Raw genomic sequence first — 18080 nt, 5'->3', positions numbered from 1 at the left:
AAGGGTCTTTACCAACCTAAGCAGTTCTATGATTAAAACAATGTTCTGCACTCCAATTCCCCAAACAGAAGTCCAAGCCATAGAGACACACAGTCAATATGCAGTCAGAGATACATCAAAGACCAAATGCCAGTAAAATGTTTCTCTGCGTTCTATGCTCTCTGAAACATCAAATGCTTCACAAAACAGACCTGCTTCTTCTGAGTAACAATCAGATCATTCTGCTCCTGAAGCCTCTGCCCCAACTCTTCTATCCTTCTCTTGTAAAAGGCATTATTTTTATTCAGGTCTTCTCTCACTGATAATTTAAGTTTCTCAATCTGTGACAGCAGCTAGAAAGCAATCAAAAGAAAAGTAACTTCATATTATTATAGAAAATATTTTAATACTAAACAGTTTAAATAAGCAAATGTCATGCTTAAATATTTTTAACTTTTTTTTCCTTTTCTTATTTTTTTCCAGAAAAACCTTAATGTCTCCTGTGATTTCATTGGGATTTGCGTATTTTACAGCTGTCAGGATCACTTTTTATTTACACAAGGAAGGCTACCTAAATCTCAATACAAAGAAAGGGACATGCAAACACATTGCTGAGATTGCCTAAAAATAAGATTTCAGGAAACAGCATACAATTCTACAAAAATATGTGGTTATAAATACTATCAAATAATGTAATCAAATAAGGAGATGAGATGTGAATTTGCATGAAAAACCCTTTAGCTCTGAATGTAGAAAAAAAGGGAACAATATGTCTTAAGTGCACCATCCCAAAAGTAATACTTACATTACTCCTCCCTTATTCTATTCTTGCATTGTATGTGGGTGTATCATTAACTACATCCTTTTTGGGGAACGTTCCATGGTTCCTCCCCACTGCTTTCTTGCCAGAGGAGGAGAAGCATTGGTCAGACCACTATGATCTGCTCAGTTCTTACATGTTCACGCAGATGAAAGGAAAATGAAAGGAAAAGAAGCAAGAGAAACAAAGCTGGAAAGAGATTAAAAAGAAATGTAGACATAAAAAAAAAATCTGAGGAATAAAGCTCTGTATAGTAAAATACATAAACTGATGCAAAATAAAATGCCATGGTGTTTTTTCCTGGAAAAGCTGAACAGATTCTGCATTAGAAAGCTGCAACTAAAAAAGCAGCAGAGAAGTGACAGAAAAGAAGAAAAAAAAGGAGACATACGGCATAGGTACATGGCAGCAGAAGGTACAGGGCAGGTGAAAGCTACGTGTTGGCAAGTTATATCTAACTTTCCAGCATATCCATGTAACACAGAAAACACTGTATAATGACACAGTCCTTGAAGAACTAATTGTAAGCTCTTCAGAAGAGAGATACAGTTTCAAGTGTCTGTCAGATTCTTAAGTGACAAATTCTGTTTCAACCTTAGCCTTGACTGAAATGTCAAGCTCCTAGAAAAGAAAAAGGTAATAAATAGGTCTAAGAGGATACACTCTTACAACTCTTGGTATCTAGGCTTTCTAATGCAACAGATGTATTACAGCATATTCAGAACTACTGAAAGGGTAATAAAAGTAAGAAAAAAAAATCTCCTGTTAGTTGGTTTGCTCTGCCACTTACCAGGGACTTTTCTGTCTCATGGTCATGATTTAGGGCTTGTATTCTAGATGTCCACTTATTTTCCTGCATAGATGAAATTAATATTTACTCCTGTTAACAATACATTACCATTTTAGTTTGATATATGTAGCTCTACTTTTCTAAATAAAGCATAAATACGAAAAAGATTATTGATGATATGAAGCTTGAGTAACCCCATATTTAAGACCTAGAACAGTCATCAGCATGTTTTATACATCTGAGTATGGTTTTCTTACCAATCACTCTAGAAACTACATATCTGCTCTTTAATTTGTATCCATAGTAACTGTAAGAAATACACTAGTATTTTGATGCATCTCTGTGTATTAACAATTAGAGTAGTAAGAGCAGGGCTTTTTTTCCCAAAAATAATGTCATTTCAAGTACTCATTAGCAATGTATTTTGTGTAACGTTGATTAAAAAAGATATTAATGTATGAATTTCAGAGTGAAGTGGATCTTCCTTGATGAAATAAAAAAAGACCCATAAAGTAAAACTAACTGAAGTATCTAAACTTCTGGATGTTTAGATACTTCATCTTGATATAGGCAACTTTATATATCAGCAATAGACAAAGATCTTCACATTCCAAGAACCATGAAATATATAATGCATGTCTCAAAGCGTCAAAAAAAGGAGTAAAAAGGTTTGTGGGTGTTTCTTACAGTCTTTTTTTTTTTGTCTTTTTTTTTTTTTTTAACAGGAACAACCTGGACACAGAGGTGAGTCTCAGAACAATGCAACAACCTTGGCCCCTGTGGCCCTTTCTAGCTCAATCTTTCCTACAAGTGGGACTTTGGATTGTCCAATTGATTTGCATCAGCGCCAGCATCTGTGCTGGTCAGATGATAATAGTCCTGGTACAAAAGTTTAACCTGCCAAGCTGAAGTGCTTCATATGGCCCAAAAGTCTTGTGTTAACAGATCCCATCAGAAAGTTTCTCAACTTTTTTTTTTCATCCTGGATAATGGACAATTCCAATTTTTAAGTGGCCTCACAGATGAGCAGACATAAATGCTTTACCAGAGCACTTTGGAACCGAACTGCAAGCATACTAGGTAATACTAGTTATATTTAATCACAAAGAATAAGAGAATATAGATAAATAACAATTAGTTCATTTATAAAGGATAAGCAAAATAATGTCTCGATCTCTATTATAAAGATTGTACTAAGTAACAGTAAATCTTCAAAAAGAAGATACTGTGGGCCTTAAGAGAGATGAAAATTTTACTTACGTATTTAAAACCCTATTCAGAGATGTACAAAAATAAAAAGAACACAAGTAGTCTGTCAAAAGCAATACATTAAGTTATAGTGCTACCTGTTTTTCAAGAAGCTTGACCACACTGTGATAATCCTGAGGACTCTGAGGTTCCTCTTCTGTAAAGTCCTGGCTGTCTTTCAGTGTCCCTAAGTTGGATTTTTGTGGCATACTAGACTTTCGTAATTCTACCAGTTGCTAGAAGAAGGTGGGGGAGGGAGGGGGAGGAGAGAATTTAAGAACATGTATACACATTTTGTTATTTAATACACAATTCACTTTAAACATAACTATACAGAGACTGCATCAGATACTTTTCACATTTATGATGAGTTCAGCATTTATCGAGTTTCACATAATTATTAATACATACATCTAACATAAATATGCCTTGCAAGTGCACGCAGGACATAGCAGATACAAAATACAAACTACTCTGGTAATACTGTGCGTATTTTGTTTTCTGAGCCACCTATACTTCTACAGCTCTCTTTCTGGTGAAAACTCTGGAAAGCATTTCTAGAGCATGCATTGAAAACACATGCAGTTATACTGTCAGGACTACAACCCAGAGGTTAGTCGCCTCCATGTCAGTTACGAGAATATTAGTGTAAGCACACCTAACAGACATCAATCGCATCTACCCATCTGTAAACAGACATTCAAAGGTTGAAAAGCAAGAAAAAACAGACATAGTTGCTGAAGGCATAATTCATTCATCTAGAACAGTGCGATTTAAAAAAGAACTGAAATTATATTCCTAAAGCATCAGTATACAAAGAATTATGGCTATTATCAAACCATTATTTTTAGAGTTTTGTAAGAAGACCTCTAAGATGACTACATCATGTTTCAAATATGTGAAGTTCACTGCCATCTATTATAAGGGATTCATGCCTTAAAATGTTGGAAAATGTAAATCACTTACATTTTCTAAAGTTGAATTTCTTGAAGACAACTCTTTAAGCTCTTTCATAAACATCTCTTTCACTTTTTCTATTTCATCAGCCAATTTCTCTTTCTCCTCCTCTTTCCATTTATGAAATGACTGCAGAATTTCTTCTTCTTTTGATTTTTGCTGTTCACATTCCTGAAATTATATGAAAAGCATTATTTGTTATTTTTCCCCACACGCAATACCAATTCAAGCACCCAAACTATGTGTGGGAAGCAGTCACTTTCAGTGGGCAATACTGTCACAACAAAAACCATAAAATCCACCAGTTTCAGAAGAATTTTGGGGTAGCAAACTATACATTTTGCTATATTTTGGAAAGACATTTTGGTAGTTCATTATTTTTCGCTGAATAACACACGAACGACCTTACTTGGTCATATCAAAGATCTGCTTAATTCAGCATCCTGTTTCTCACAGAGGCCATATCCTGTTTCTCACAGAGGCCATAAGCATTTAGGTGGGAAAAGATAATACCAGGGCAAACAAATGCACACATTCTCCTTAAAAGCCTCCAAGCTGCCAACTGTTTCCAGCTCAGAGGACTTCCACAACCAGACAGAGTTTTGTAAACTCGGTAACCTTCAATACATTTCTCTTTGTACACTTTTGCAGTCATCCCTTGCGGCTGTGTCAGCTTTTAGCAACTGCAACATCTTTTGCAATGAGCTCCACAAGTTGAATGAGGAAGCAAATTTTGGTTTGTTTTTTTTTTGGTCTGAATCTGGCTCCTGCCAGGTTCATTTGATGGATGCCAAGTCCTGAACTGGAAAAGAAAGTGAATGATTAATACCTATTCACTCTATGCAACTCATCATTTTGCAGCCATCAGTACCTCGCCCTCCATCTCCACCAAGCTGTTGTCTCTTTTTCAGACTGACAACTCTTAGCATGCTCAGTCACTCTAAATACAGATTGATCAACTTTGTAGACCATCTCCATAACTTTTATTAGTATATCATATCATATTTGAGATGAAGGGACTAGACCCACACATGGAATGTAGGCTGTGGCTCGCACAGACATTTTTCAGACTGATTTGTAACACTTGATTTTCTTTGCTGACTGCTATTAACCACTGGGCTGATGCTTCTATGGAACTATGTATCTATCACAACCTTAAGATCTTCTCCTTCAGTAAAAAAACTCAGCTCAGAGCCCATAACTTTGTAGACAAAGTTAGAACTATTTTTCCCCATATACAGTTAACCCACTTTATCTGTTAAATTATTTTATCATTCCATTACCTAGTCATTCACTTTTCTATAATCCTCAACTTGTTTGAAGTCCTGCATTTCACTGCCCAGAATATACACTTTGTAGGCAATCCCTACATCTTTCCATCACAGATTCACTCTGAATTTGTTCTCTGGCTAACTATAACAAGTAATCATTGTACAGTCATGAAGAATGGGGTCTTCCGCATCCTTTCACCTCAAAGGAGTAGAAGTGACCAAGAATTGGAAGTATGACAGTTTTTATCCAAATTCCCTCCAGTAGTGGTTATCCTAAAAAAAAAAAAAAAAAATCAAAGAGAAAGATCTTCTGCTCTTTCACTCAAAAGACAACAACATAATGATACCTGAATTGACAGTGGGTGTCAGTCATGGCAGACAATCTGCAACCAGCCACACTCCACATTCCTATCTTGCCTGAAATCCCAGAAAAACACAGAAGCTTTGAAAGCTCCTTGTTGTATAACACTGCAGGCTGCAACTTCAGGACATTTCAGGTAGTCCACTTGTAGTCAGGAGTCTCAGCTAAAACAAGTGACTTCAAAATAGAGCCCATAGGCACTAAAAAGTGTACACTGCCCTGTTACGCACATTCCAAGTCCCATTTCATAAGAAAAACGATTTGTTAGGAGCAGGAGAAATACATAATTGCTGTACCTCTCAAAAGTGAAGTACAGAATGAATGAGTAGCATGCCTAGCACATGTTCACAAAGGGCTTACATTCCTAAGTAAAACTCTAGCCATGTTCTTCATCTGGTAATTCAGTACTTTTGAAAATGAAAAAAAAACAAAACAAAACAAAACAGGAAGCTGAATGGCCCTGAGAAAAGGGGAACAAGAAGACTGGAGAAAGAAGAGTCTGAAGCAGTGTTCAGGGAAAGAAACACTGTATGTTTTACAGAAGACCAGATTTTCCTCTGAAAACGAGGAATAAAATAATTAATGGTATCTGTGTTTTCTTTATTTTCTTTAAATTCAAACTGCAAGGTTTCTTTCAAAATAATGGTTGGCTTTATGTTTGAAGGTCCTCATACTCCCCTAGGAAAGCCATTAAGAAGTTCCAAATATTGAGAGAAGGTTCTCACAAGTTAGGTTAACAACCACAAAACACTGCTTTTGAATGTAATACAGGGCAAACTGCAACACAAAGATCAGCATTTAACTCAATCATGGGACATACTTGTTTCTTATGCCAAGAATTTGCTCCTCAAACTGAAGCACAAAGCCTCTCCCCTGCTAAAAAAAAAAAACAAAACCTACCCCTATTTCTACAGCAAATTATGGTTGTATTTACTTAAACAGAAATGCAAACTGTGAGATGACTTGAAATTATCAAAGTTAAAAAAAAAAAGTAATTATACAGGTAACTTAGAGATTCTAGTTTCTCTTTCTGAGGCAGTAAGTATACTTAGAAGATTCAGTATAATACTAAACAAAGCCTTGCGTGTGATTACAAATAGATAATTACTGCTTTAAAATCATTCTGGTTTAGGGTCTCTTCATTCACACAGCAGTAGCTAACACTACTTTCTGCTTTTGCTCTCTGGTCAGCCAAATCCTAAGGGTTTACAGATCAACACGCAAGCTCCAGACTGCTTTTTTTTTCTCAGCCTCTCTTCCTTGAACTGCTTTACATCTCTGTTAGACAGTAAAGTTCTCCACAGCAAAGAATAAATCTTACTCAGTTTGTAAGGTCACATATAAAATCACAGTTAGATCTAAGAAAGACTTACACACTACAGAATATCATAATGCCAAAAATAGCTTTTATTTCCCCACAGCAAGGCAATTTTATTTGTTTCAGTAACAGCCTATACAGCTTATGAACTCGCAAGTGCTCACAGAAGTGCTGCCTCAAGTATTTATTTAAAATATGTCTAAAATGAAAGTGAGAAAGTGGATATAAGAATTATATAGTATTCTATTATTAGATACTATAATATTAGACAGAGCCTTGGGCAACATGGTTTAGGGTGACGCATTTCTGCCCATGGCAGGGGGGTTGGAACTAGATGATCTTAAGGTCCTTTCCAACCCCAAGCATTCTATGATTCTATGAATTACCTGAGGCAAAGGAGGGCTATGTTTTCATGCTCAAGCACATCCCTGCCAGACAGGAAAGTTGTAGATACATTTTGTTCTGTTTCAGTTACAAAATGAATGAACGCAGTCCAAACTACTAATGCTTTTGATACGTTCACATTACTTAGCACATGTTACCTTAGAAAACCTGACCACGTTAGCCTGCTGTTCAGCCTCTAACTGCGATTTGGTGAGCTGCAACTGCTCCTTCAGTTTATCAATCTCATCCTGCAATTTGTCTGTCTTTGCTTTCCTCTTCTGCTCTGCTTAAAGGAAACACAGATTTTTAAAATGTTTGTTGCAGTTTCTGGAGATGTGATACTGCAAATGCATTTCTATAGTGTTTCAGTAGCATCTTCACAAAGTGTGGCTTTCTTAGACCACTTCCCTCCCACTACTATGATTCACCAAAGATATTCTTAAATATATATGTGCTTAACTGCTAACTTATCCTTAAAGACTGAAAATACATGTATCAATGACACATGGAATAGTTTATACAATATTTAAAAGTATTCTATAACCTAATTTCAAAGTAATCTAAGCAATACAGGCTCGAAAATGACACGTGAAGGACAAAGTGAACCTCATTAATTCAATTCTGTTAAGTTTAATTTATTATTCTAAATAACTTTTGTAAGGAATCCATTTGGAATACAACTCATTATTTATCTGGAATGAGCCAGGAAGAATGTCACTGTAAAAAAAAACATGTTAAATATGGAAAAACTACAGCAATCTTTAATCTTGAAACATTTTACTAATTTACCAAGGATTTACTAGCCCATCATCTAGGAATCTGAGCACAATGCAGAATATTATTTAAGAAATAACTGTATGGAGTATTTCCCTCCCATTTCAGCCATTTCAGACTAATTCCTTGTATAATAATTAATTCTACTCTTTCTGCAGCACCTTCCACTACCATTTTTATCAAGCATAAAGCACACAAGCTTTCTTCTACCAATATATTAACGCTTACTCAGATGCTTACCCAGACCCTCTCACTCTTCCTGCTGTTTTATTTGCCTGACAAGCTACAGTTCAGATCCCACTACATTCTTCCTTCTACTTTCTCCTCCCAAACGCTCTTTTTTCCTAACTCATTTCTAATCACTGCCATTTGTCAATACCTATTAGTCCTTAGCAATAAATCATAAGCATGCAGCCTAACGGGAAGGAGAGAATTTAGGGATGAATCAAACAAATTTTGAGAGCATTGCTTTTTAACCTAAGTATTTTTCATTTCAGAGAGGCAAAAGTATGTAAATTAGTGGTATAGCAACAGAGTTTACCATAAATACCTGAAGTTAAGATTATTCTTGATAGTTTCTCTTTCTCACTATATTTTAGTCAGTTTAGTTCATGAGAGTCTGATCCTATTCAAACTGATTTCAGGTGAGCTGGATTATTATTTGACTGATAATTCATATACATACATATATTCACAAAATGTATTGTCCTTAGTGCAATTTATTCATTTTACACACACCTTCATAACACACATGCCTACACACAAAAAGTGTGCCCTGAAGTCTGCTACTGACTAAAGTATTCAGTGGAAATATTGGTTTGAAAAGGTACTGTAAATATGGCATAAATTTTTTGTTCATTATTTTCTATAGACTGAAACATGTCACCCAATACATTTTATCGTCAGTGTTGCTTGCATTCACACAAATTGGTATCTGCCACCTAAAAATGGAACCAAAAATCATTCTTCCCAGTTACACAAAACCATGAACTGCACATCCTTACTATATCACATACACCATTTACCTTAAATTTTTTGATAATACTAAAGTACATACCAATCTGAGATTCTTCTGGATGACGTCTTTGCATGTGACTTTGTAAAAAGGAATAGCTCATAAAAGCCTTTTGACAAAGGTGACACTACAAAAAGTAAAAAAAAAAAAAAGAAAAAAAGATGAAACCATGTTAGTAATTGTTAGTAACATCTGTTTGGCAAACCAAGCTCAAATTCAAATATACACCACAGATAAGACACGAGTATGTAAGGAAAAAGTAAGACAACACTATTCAGCAAAATAAACATTGACTCCAGCCAACTAACAGCTCAGGTATTCTTAAGATTCTTGTATTACAGCAAAGGAGAGCACCACACAGCTGGAAAAAAAACCACAGAAGATGGGTTTGACTATACGTGAGTTTTCAGAAGTTCAGACACTCCAAGATAAGGTAACAGTACATCGGTTTGCAAAAAAAGTACATATATTAGTATGCTAACTAGCACAGTTCTGAAGCATAAAGCTGTTTTCAATTACTGTTCCTAAAATTTACTGTTTTTTAATTTCAAGTCAGATTTTAAGTCAAATTTGGATCCTACTTTTTTGTTCACCTTCAAAGTCCATCTCTCTAATGTTCAGAATATTAAAAACAGATGGGCAGTACAAGGACAGAAGCTACATCTACAGATTTTCCATTGCAACATACTGGTAAGCCTAAGAATCAGAGCCCCAAATCGCTTTAGGGAGGGTTGCTTCTTACTTCTTTCTCATACCCTTCTTTTCAAATAAATACATTTTAATAAACCACAAATGCTCAGCTGAGGCCTTTTTTCTTTATCAGTGTAATATGACTGTGACTGACTTAACATTCAAGATCTTGCCACCATACTCAAATTCCCAGATTTCATCTAATATTTACACTACTTCCACTGATGGTCAAGTATCCTATTAAATACCTCTTTCAGCAAACTCTAAGGACATAAATTATTCAGACAAATTTTGTTGAACAAATGCAGAAAAAAGTGCTAACATAAAACCATAGTAAAAAGGGAGAGTATGGCAGCAAAGCATTACTGCCAACCAAGAGGGATCTTACAGTGGAACAGATTGTACATGATTTATGGAATGAAATTGGCTGTGAAATAATGTTATCCATTCAAGCACAAACTTCATGTCACTTGACCTGCTGGCAGTGAAAGCAAGCTCTTACTTCAGGAGACAGGTTTAACACAGGGAATATTCAGATTTTGAATTATGTGACATTATTCTTGCAACTACTTTTCACAGAGTTAGACACAATGTGCACTTCATGCCTACGCTGTGTGTGAGAATGTAAGATTTCTGAACAAAGTATCAAAAAAGTGAAAAACTTATTTAAAATTAAATGTGTACTACTCAGATGAAGGTATGGCCAACAAGTCTTAAATTTAGGACTTACAGGTACCAAGTACCATTTTACAGTAGTATTTCAATTGTGTGGAAGACAACTTCCTTCTGCAAGTAATAGAGGAGCCAACAAGGAGAGGTGCCATGCTTGACCTCATGCTTACCAACAGGGAAGGGCTGGTTGGAAATGTGATGTTGCCCTGGTTGTAGTGATCACGAGATGGTCGAGTTCAAGATCCTCAGGACAGTGAGAAGAGCGTGAAGCAAGCTCACTGCCCTGGATGTCAAGTGAGCAGTCTTTGGCCTCTTCAAGAACCTGCTCAGTAGGTTCCATGGGTTATAGCCCTAGAGGGCAGGGGGCCCAAGACTGTTAGTTGATATAAGGATCACCTACTGCAAGCTCAAGACTGTTGCGTCCCAACTAGAAGGAAGTGGAGCAAGAGAGCCAGGAGACCTTTTTGGATGGATAAGGAGCTTCCGAGGAAACTTAGAAGCGAAAAACAGAGTCTTATAAAAGGTGGAAGCAAGGACAGGCAGCCTGGGAAGAATACAGGGATATTGTCCAGGAAGCTAGGGAGACCAAGGCTAGGAAAGCTAAGACCCAGTTAGAACTAAACTTGGCTAGGGATGTTAAGGATAACAGGAAGGGATTCTATAGGCATGTAGCGAATAAAAGACAGACTACGAACAAAGTGGGCCCTCTCCGGAAACTATCGGGAGAACTGGCTATCCTGGATTTGGAGAAGGCTGAGGTTCTTAATGACTTCTTTGCCTCGGTCTTTACTGGCAAATGACCACACCACCCGAGTCTTGGAAGGTAGACACAGGGACTGTGAGAATGAAGACCTTAGGCCCACTGTAGGAGAGGATCTGGTTCGAGACCATCTCAAGAACCTGAACGTCCATGGGACCTGACAAATTCATCTGCGAGTCCTGAAGGAGCTGGCAAATGAAGTTGCTAAGACACTGTCCATTATATTTGAAAAATATAGCAGTCAGGAGAAGTTCCCAAAGACTGGAAAAAGGGAAATATAACCCCCATTTTCAAGAAGGGGAAAATGGATGACCCAGGGAATTACAGACCAGTCAGGCTCACCTCTGTGCCTGGCAAAATCTTGGAGCAGATTCTCCTGGAAGGCATGGTAAGGCACATGAAAAACAACAAGGTGCTTGGTGAAAGCCAGCATGGATTCACTAAAGGGAAATCCTGCCCAACCAACTTGGTGGCTTTCTATGATGGGGTTACAGAACTGATGGAAAGGGGTAGAGCAGCTGAGGTCATCTATCTGGACTTGTGTAAAGTGTTCGACACTGTCCCACACAACATCCTTGTCTCTAAATTGGGGAGACATCAGTTTGATAGGTGGACCACTCAGTGGATAAAGAACAACTGGATGGCCACACACAAACAGTTGTGGTCAATGTCGCAATGTCCAGCTGGAGACCAGTAACGAGTGGTGTCCCTCAGGGATCGGTGTTGAGACCAGTCTTGTTCAATTTTTTTTGTCGGTGACATGGACAGTGGGATTGAGTGCGCCCTCAGCAAGTTTGCCAATGACACCAAGCTGTGTGGTTCGGTTGATACGCTGGAGGGAAGGAATGCCATCCAGAGGGACCTTGACACGCTTGTGAGGTGGGCTGATGCCAACCTCATGAAGTTTAACCATGACAAGTGCAAGGTCCTACACCTGGGTCGGAGCAATCCCAGGCACAGCTACAGGTTGGGCAGGGAAGAGATTCAGAGCAGCCCTGTGGAGAAGGACTTGGGGGTGTTGGTTGATGAGAAAATGAACATGAGCCAGCTTCAGTGTGTGCACTTGCAGCCCAGAAAGCCAACTGTATCCTGGGCTGCATCAAAAGGAGCGTGACCAGCAGGTGGAAGGAGGTGATCCTGCCCTTCTACTCTGCTCTCATGAGACCTCACTTGGAGTATTGCGTGCAGTTCTGGTGTCCTCAACATAAAAAGGACATGGAACTGTTGGAACAAGTCCAGAGAAGGGCCACGAGGATGATCAGGGGACTGGAGCACCTCCCGTATGAAGACAGACTGAGAAAGTTGGGGCTGTTCAGCCTGGAGAGGAAAAGGCTGTGTGGAGACCTCATAGCAGCCTTCCAGTATCTGAAGGGGCCCTATAAGGATGCTGGGGAGGGACTCTTCATTAGGGACTGTAGTGAAAGAACAAGGGGTAACGGGTTAAAACTTAAACAGGGGAAGTTTAGATTGGATATAAGGAGGAAGTTCTTTACTGTAAGGGTGGTGAGGCACTGGAATGGGTTGCCCACGGAAGTTGTGAAGTGGTTGTATTCAAGGCCAGGTTGCAGAGAGCCTTGGGTGACATCATTTAGTTTAAGGTTTCCCGCCCACGGCAGGGGGGTTGGAACTAGATGATCTTAACGTCCTTTCCAACCTTAACTATTGTATGATTCTATGATTCATGGTTAAACTTACACTGGTGGTGGATTAAAGTAATTAAATCTGAATTCCAAAGCATGGTTACATTAAACATAAAATGTACCTCCACTAAAACAGGCGAGTAACTATTTACAGACTCCTTTGCAAAACAGACAAGACTTTAAGGTGATGGAATCTGAAGTACCCCCTCAGGAACACCAGTAACCCCTATTATCTGGCACTGCAGACCACCCAAGATCATGGCATGGGTAAGTAACATACAATTATTGTTTATCACACAACTATTGTTTACTGAGGACACTGCTACTCTGCACTTACAAACCCTAGGAAGAGTTGCATTTACCTTTGGCACACACACTCAGAACCCTGGAAACCCTGTAGGAACTGCAACAACTGTTCAGTATCACTCCCTGGACTTAATTTTTCCCACAGGAACCTAAATAACTTCTGGAGACAAGAATTTTCTATCAGAGAAAAGAAAAAAATGGGGACATCAGATGTTTACTTTATATGAAATGAAATTAAAAAAAGGAAATTGCTTTTCCATGTCTGCTTTATTGTAATGCCACTGAACAGAAGCTTACTGATGAGCCAAGTTCACTACCATGTTCTTCAGCTTCCACTGGGACAGCTGCACTCTACAAATATTTCAGGAAAACTTGGAAATACTTAGCTGGAAATCACAGTACCAGAATTATTTCAGTCCACACATAAAACGATGAATGTGATCAGTTTTCTTGTGCAGTGCAGTGCACACAAACTGCTCTGTTTGGCTTTTTAAAATTACACCAGCTTGTTCTTAAGACTAACACTTACATGCATTTAGACAAGGCTTCTTCCATGAAGTCTACCATAAGTATAGCTCTAGTGTTGGGGCAGAAGGTACTTCTTCCCTCACAGAAACTCCTGAGCCAACTTAGCTGATGTCTTGAAATATTAAACTTTACTAGCCTGCTGAAATTGATATCATACTGTGGGATAGGATTGGATGTACTATAAGAAAACTTGTGTTGGTTCTGTATTGCAACTATTCCATTGATTAAGGAGAATTTCAACAATCAGGACTATTAGTACCCAAAGAATTAATAAAACAAAAACAACAACAAAAAAAAAACTAGAACTTTAAACTCATAGACACAAAGAGCTAGCCCAAAATCACATCAAGTCTGTCCAGTGTACTCTCCAGACTTCAGACTACATTTCAAGCTGCAATCTGCTTCCTGCAACCTGTTGAAAAATGCTGAAGCTGAAAAATATTTAAACCAAACTATGACACCCAGAACACAAAAACCCCTCCCCAAAAAAAGAGTGCCGTAACACAGGGAGACAGAACAGCTATCTACTAAGACTCTTAAGAAGACCCTTAAGGAACAGATTGTTGTGGAGTTAGGGATTAGCTACCTCACTGGGGCTCTTTACCATAATGCCTGAGTCACTTCTGAGTCACGTACACAAGCAGAAACTTTGTGCCTGAAGAATGTTATTGAAGGAAAGTGGTAACTTGCAGACATGCAAGTCACTGCCTAGCACCAGTTCTGATGTACTTGCCCTGTGTGTTTTCTGACCATGTAGTTGATACAAAAGGAAAGACAGCAACAGAAAGTAGCAACACATTAATCACAGGTTTTGTATGTGTGTGTATCTGACACTTCACACACATCAAAAGCAAATCCAAGAATAAAGAGCACTTGTTAGTAAAAAGAGGGCTTGTTAAAGATGATGCACCACTCTCCCGAATGTCTGTGATACCAACTGAAAAGATGGGAAGCAAAGCACCTGCAAGCAATATACTCCCTTTTTGTAGTCACCAGTCCCTGCAGCTCCAGCCTTTCACCCAGCAAGTGAACGTACTCAGGCAGAGCAGAGCTGTTCTGCTGCCTATCCCTGGCAAGCTGTGGGTTACTGGGCTATCAGGACCTCTCCTCTCACCTGGTGGTAGCTGGCTCGGGCTTCCAGCATCATCTGCTGAGTGCTGATCATCTTCTTCCTCCGCCGGCACTCCTCTTTTAGCGCCTTGATCTCCTGTGAGCACTGGGTCATTTCCTTGCCTAGCTGGTCACGCTGGGCCAGGGCGGCTCGCAAGGCCTCCTCCAGGCTGCCGAGCTGGGCGCTAAGGTACTCTTGGGAGTGCAGCAGGTACTCGGTGCAGAGCTGGGCCAGGCGCAGCAGCTTCAGCAGCAGCGGGTCGGCGGGGCCCTGGCAGTGCGGACAGCGCTCCCGCTCGGCGTTGCAAAAGGTGACGTGCTCCAGGTGCTCCTGCAGGGCCGCCACGTCCCCCTCCCGCGACACCCGGCACACGTCCACGGCGCTCAGCCGCCGCCAGTCCGGGCCCTCATGGCGGTCGCGGAACTGAAAGGCGGGAAACGGCACCGACCCTGTGCCGGCCCCGGCTCCCCCCGCCCCCGGCGGATAGTAGGCGCGCTCGGTGAAGGGCTGCGAGAAAGAGACACGGCTCAGCATGGGCCGGCACCCACCCCATCCCACCTCCCGCCCTCCCTCTAAAGCGCTCACCATGGCCAGGATCTCCGCTCAGCGCCGGCGTCCTCCGCGTTACTATAGCAGCCTCGGCCTGCGCGGGGTAGAGGCGGGAGTGAGGCACGTCCCCGCCGCCTCCCGCCCGCCCCGCCGTCCCCCGACACATGGCACACACTCCTCCCCCCCGTTCCCCCGCCCTCCGAGCGGGTCCTCGGATCAGTGACCGACATAAATCCCGTCCCCTTCCTCATCCCAGCATCGTCTTTCCCCAGTATCTCCACGTTCTCCTAGCAGTGATCCGCTAACCAGCCCTCTCCCGCGGACCCCAGTGCATCCTTTACTGTCTTCACGCAGGACTCACAACAACAAACATATCCCCTGCTACACTATTACATATACGGCCCCCTATCACAGCTACACAGCATATGCTTTCTCTCTCCAAGTTCCCTTCACTTCGATGAAGCCTACACATGGCACCCAAGGACACACTTCACTGCATGGATGCTCCCCACTCACCACCCTGTCCCTCCTTCATGCTACTCCTGACTCACAAACCTTTCTCACTCTACCACACTACACTCTACTGTTGTGCTGTCCCAGGCCCTTCTTCAGCCTCACCTACTCATCTCCCAGATGTGGTGACACCTGTCATGTCCCCACCATCAGCTTATGATACATATGTCATTTCTCTGCACATCTGCTTCATGTTGCTGTACCTCCTGTGCCTCCGTACACAACTCCACATCCTCCCTATGCCTCTGCCAGGTGTTTTCACACACCCTCCCCACCCTAACACGGCCATACAGCCTTTGCATACTGTTTCCATGTGCTCTCCTCTCTCATCACACCAACACACCTCCACTGGGTATCACCACGCATCACACTACCACCTGCAACCATGCAACCCTACAGCCTCACTATGTCTGCCTGTCACTCTGCCTCAGCTCTACTGATCACAGAATCATAGAATAGTTAGGGTTGGAAAGGACCTCAAAAACTTCACCACCGAACACCTAGTCGCTTGTGTACATCAGAATTACAAACTCTTAGTTTTATGTAGGTTTTTATGTTGTTGTGCTGAAAAGCCTGTTTGCTTTTCCCACATACATGGATATATTAAAATACACCTGGCCTCATTTAATTTCCCCATATTAGCAGACACAGGTAGAATGCAATGCACTATTTCAGTTGGAAGGGACCTACAACAATCATCTAGTCCAACTGCCTGACCAAAGTTGGTCAGGGTGTCTGTAAGCTGACCAAAAGTTAAAGCATGTTGTTGAGAGCATTGTCCAAATGCCTATTAAATACTGACAGGTGTGGGGGTTGGAATGTATCAAGGCTTTCAGAGACCATGGGGAGGAGAAACTACAGCTGGCAATTAAGAGTGACCATGAGAAGGAGGAACTACAGAAGGCAATTAAGAGTGACCTGTCCCTGACTGGTACTTGGAAGATGTTGGAACTGGCAAGGAACAAGGACATCAGAACTGGAAAGAGGATGTCGGTAAGAAAATCAGATAGACCTTTCACCTCATGTAACTGCAAGGCAAACACAGATGTGCTTTGCTAATTGCTTGGAAGCATATAAATATCGTGTCATCTTTTCAATAAATGATCCAGCTTGCACTCTACCTCTGGGTCCATGCCTCCATCCTCACAGACAGGCTTGGGGCATCAGCCACCTCTCTAGGAAGGCTGTTACTGTGTTTTACCATTCTCTTGGTAAAGAAATGCTTCCTAATGTCCAGTCTAAACCTCCGCTGGTGCAGCTCTGAACCATTCCTGCAAGTCCTATCTCTTATGACTTTTTCTTAAATTAGAAAGATAGTGTGTGGTGTTTGTAACACTGCAGTCTTCTATAAGGATGCCACCTCATTTTTTACAAACAGGGCCTCAGCAATTGCTATCTTCAAAGAAATCTATTTAACATTTTTTATATATCTCAAATACAGATCTGCCTGGGTTTACCACTGAACTTCACACTGCTCTGACTCCTGAAGTAGGTAAGAAAGTATGTCCTCTAGATACTGCAGATGCACTTCCATTTAGAGTGTCTAAATATACTTTCATCCGTAAGCAGCTAGATTTGTAAATGCTCAAATACTACTGTTGAAAGTGTTCATGCCTTGAATTCCTTAAAAAACCTCGAAAACTGCTATTTGGATATTATTCCTAGTGAAAGGGACTCCTAAGTTGTATGTTTTGCAGCAGATCCTCCTGGAAAGTTGTACAAGGCCAGGTTGGACAAAGCCTTGGGTGGCATGGCTTAGTGTGAGATGTCCCTGCCCATGGCAGGGGGGGTTGGAACTAGATGATCCTAAGGTCCTTTTCTACCCTAACTATTCTATGATACTACGATTCTACGTAACGAAACCTATCTCCCAAAGACCGTAGCCTACCACATGCTCTATCTATTCGACATATGAGAAATTTCTTCACATAGAAAGCATATGAATTTTGTAAACTAACAATCCGTGTGTCAAGCAGGAGAAGCCTTAAAAAGCACACAGGCAATATGGTTGTCTAACTCACCGATGTGCAGGTTCAATAAAAAACCCCATAGTACTTAAAGCCAGCAAAGTTAAACCAAACCTGTGGATACACTTATGCTCCTTGAACAACACATTTAGTCGGGAATATCCATACAGAGTTTCTTGCTGCTCCAACTAAACCTGCTTTAACAGAGCACAACCTCACAGCGGTGCATCGCAAAGCTGACGCGAGGCACAAGCCGCCCAGGCATCTCAGTGGAGACAGTCCGTAGGGGCTGCGACAGCACTTTCGGATCTGTTTTTCCCTTTCTGTCAGGTTTACTTCATCCTTGGAGCTGAGCCCATGCAGAAGTTAGGCCCATCAACCACCCGCAGGGCCCCTCTGTTAGGAGCAGCACCACTGTAATGGACGC

General features: G+C 40.7%; 1 protein-coding gene and 1 long non-coding RNA gene across 2 annotated transcripts in view; one reads left to right on the top strand and one right to left on the bottom strand.

The window, feature by feature from the left end:
• DZIP1 (DAZ interacting zinc finger protein 1) overlaps positions 1-15212 on the bottom strand; it is a 36045-nt gene extending 20833 nt beyond the window's left edge. The window contains exons 1-7 of the mRNA XM_061476270.1: positions 14628-15212; positions 8960-9044; positions 7287-7411; positions 3804-3965; positions 2936-3073; positions 1590-1652; positions 192-332 (exon numbers count right to left, since the gene is read on the bottom strand). Of these exons, the coding sequence (XP_061332254.1) occupies positions 192-332; positions 1590-1652; positions 2936-3073; positions 3804-3965; positions 7287-7411; positions 8960-9044; positions 14628-15212 (1299 nt within the window). The remainder of the gene's footprint in view (positions 1-191; positions 333-1589; positions 1653-2935; positions 3074-3803; positions 3966-7286; positions 7412-8959; positions 9045-14627) is intronic.
• A 773-nt stretch (positions 15213-15985) lies between these two features.
• Positions 15986-17097, top strand: LOC133281106 (uncharacterized). The gene is made up of 2 exons (XR_009747380.1): positions 15986-16490; positions 16840-17097. It is a non-coding gene; the product is annotated as an uncharacterized LOC133281106 (long non-coding RNA).
• Positions 17098-18080: the final 983 nt, after the last annotated feature.

This window comes from Pezoporus flaviventris, unplaced genomic scaffold, assembly GCF_033815535.1.
Source record: "Pezoporus flaviventris isolate CSIRO_AGI_PZ_B2104156 unplaced genomic scaffold, CSIRO_AGI_Pfla_v1 ptg000095l, whole genome shotgun sequence".
NCBI classification, from domain to species: Eukaryota; Metazoa; Chordata; class Aves; order Psittaciformes; family Psittacidae; genus Pezoporus; species Pezoporus flaviventris.
This window is presented reverse-complemented; position numbering and strand designations above follow the sequence as displayed.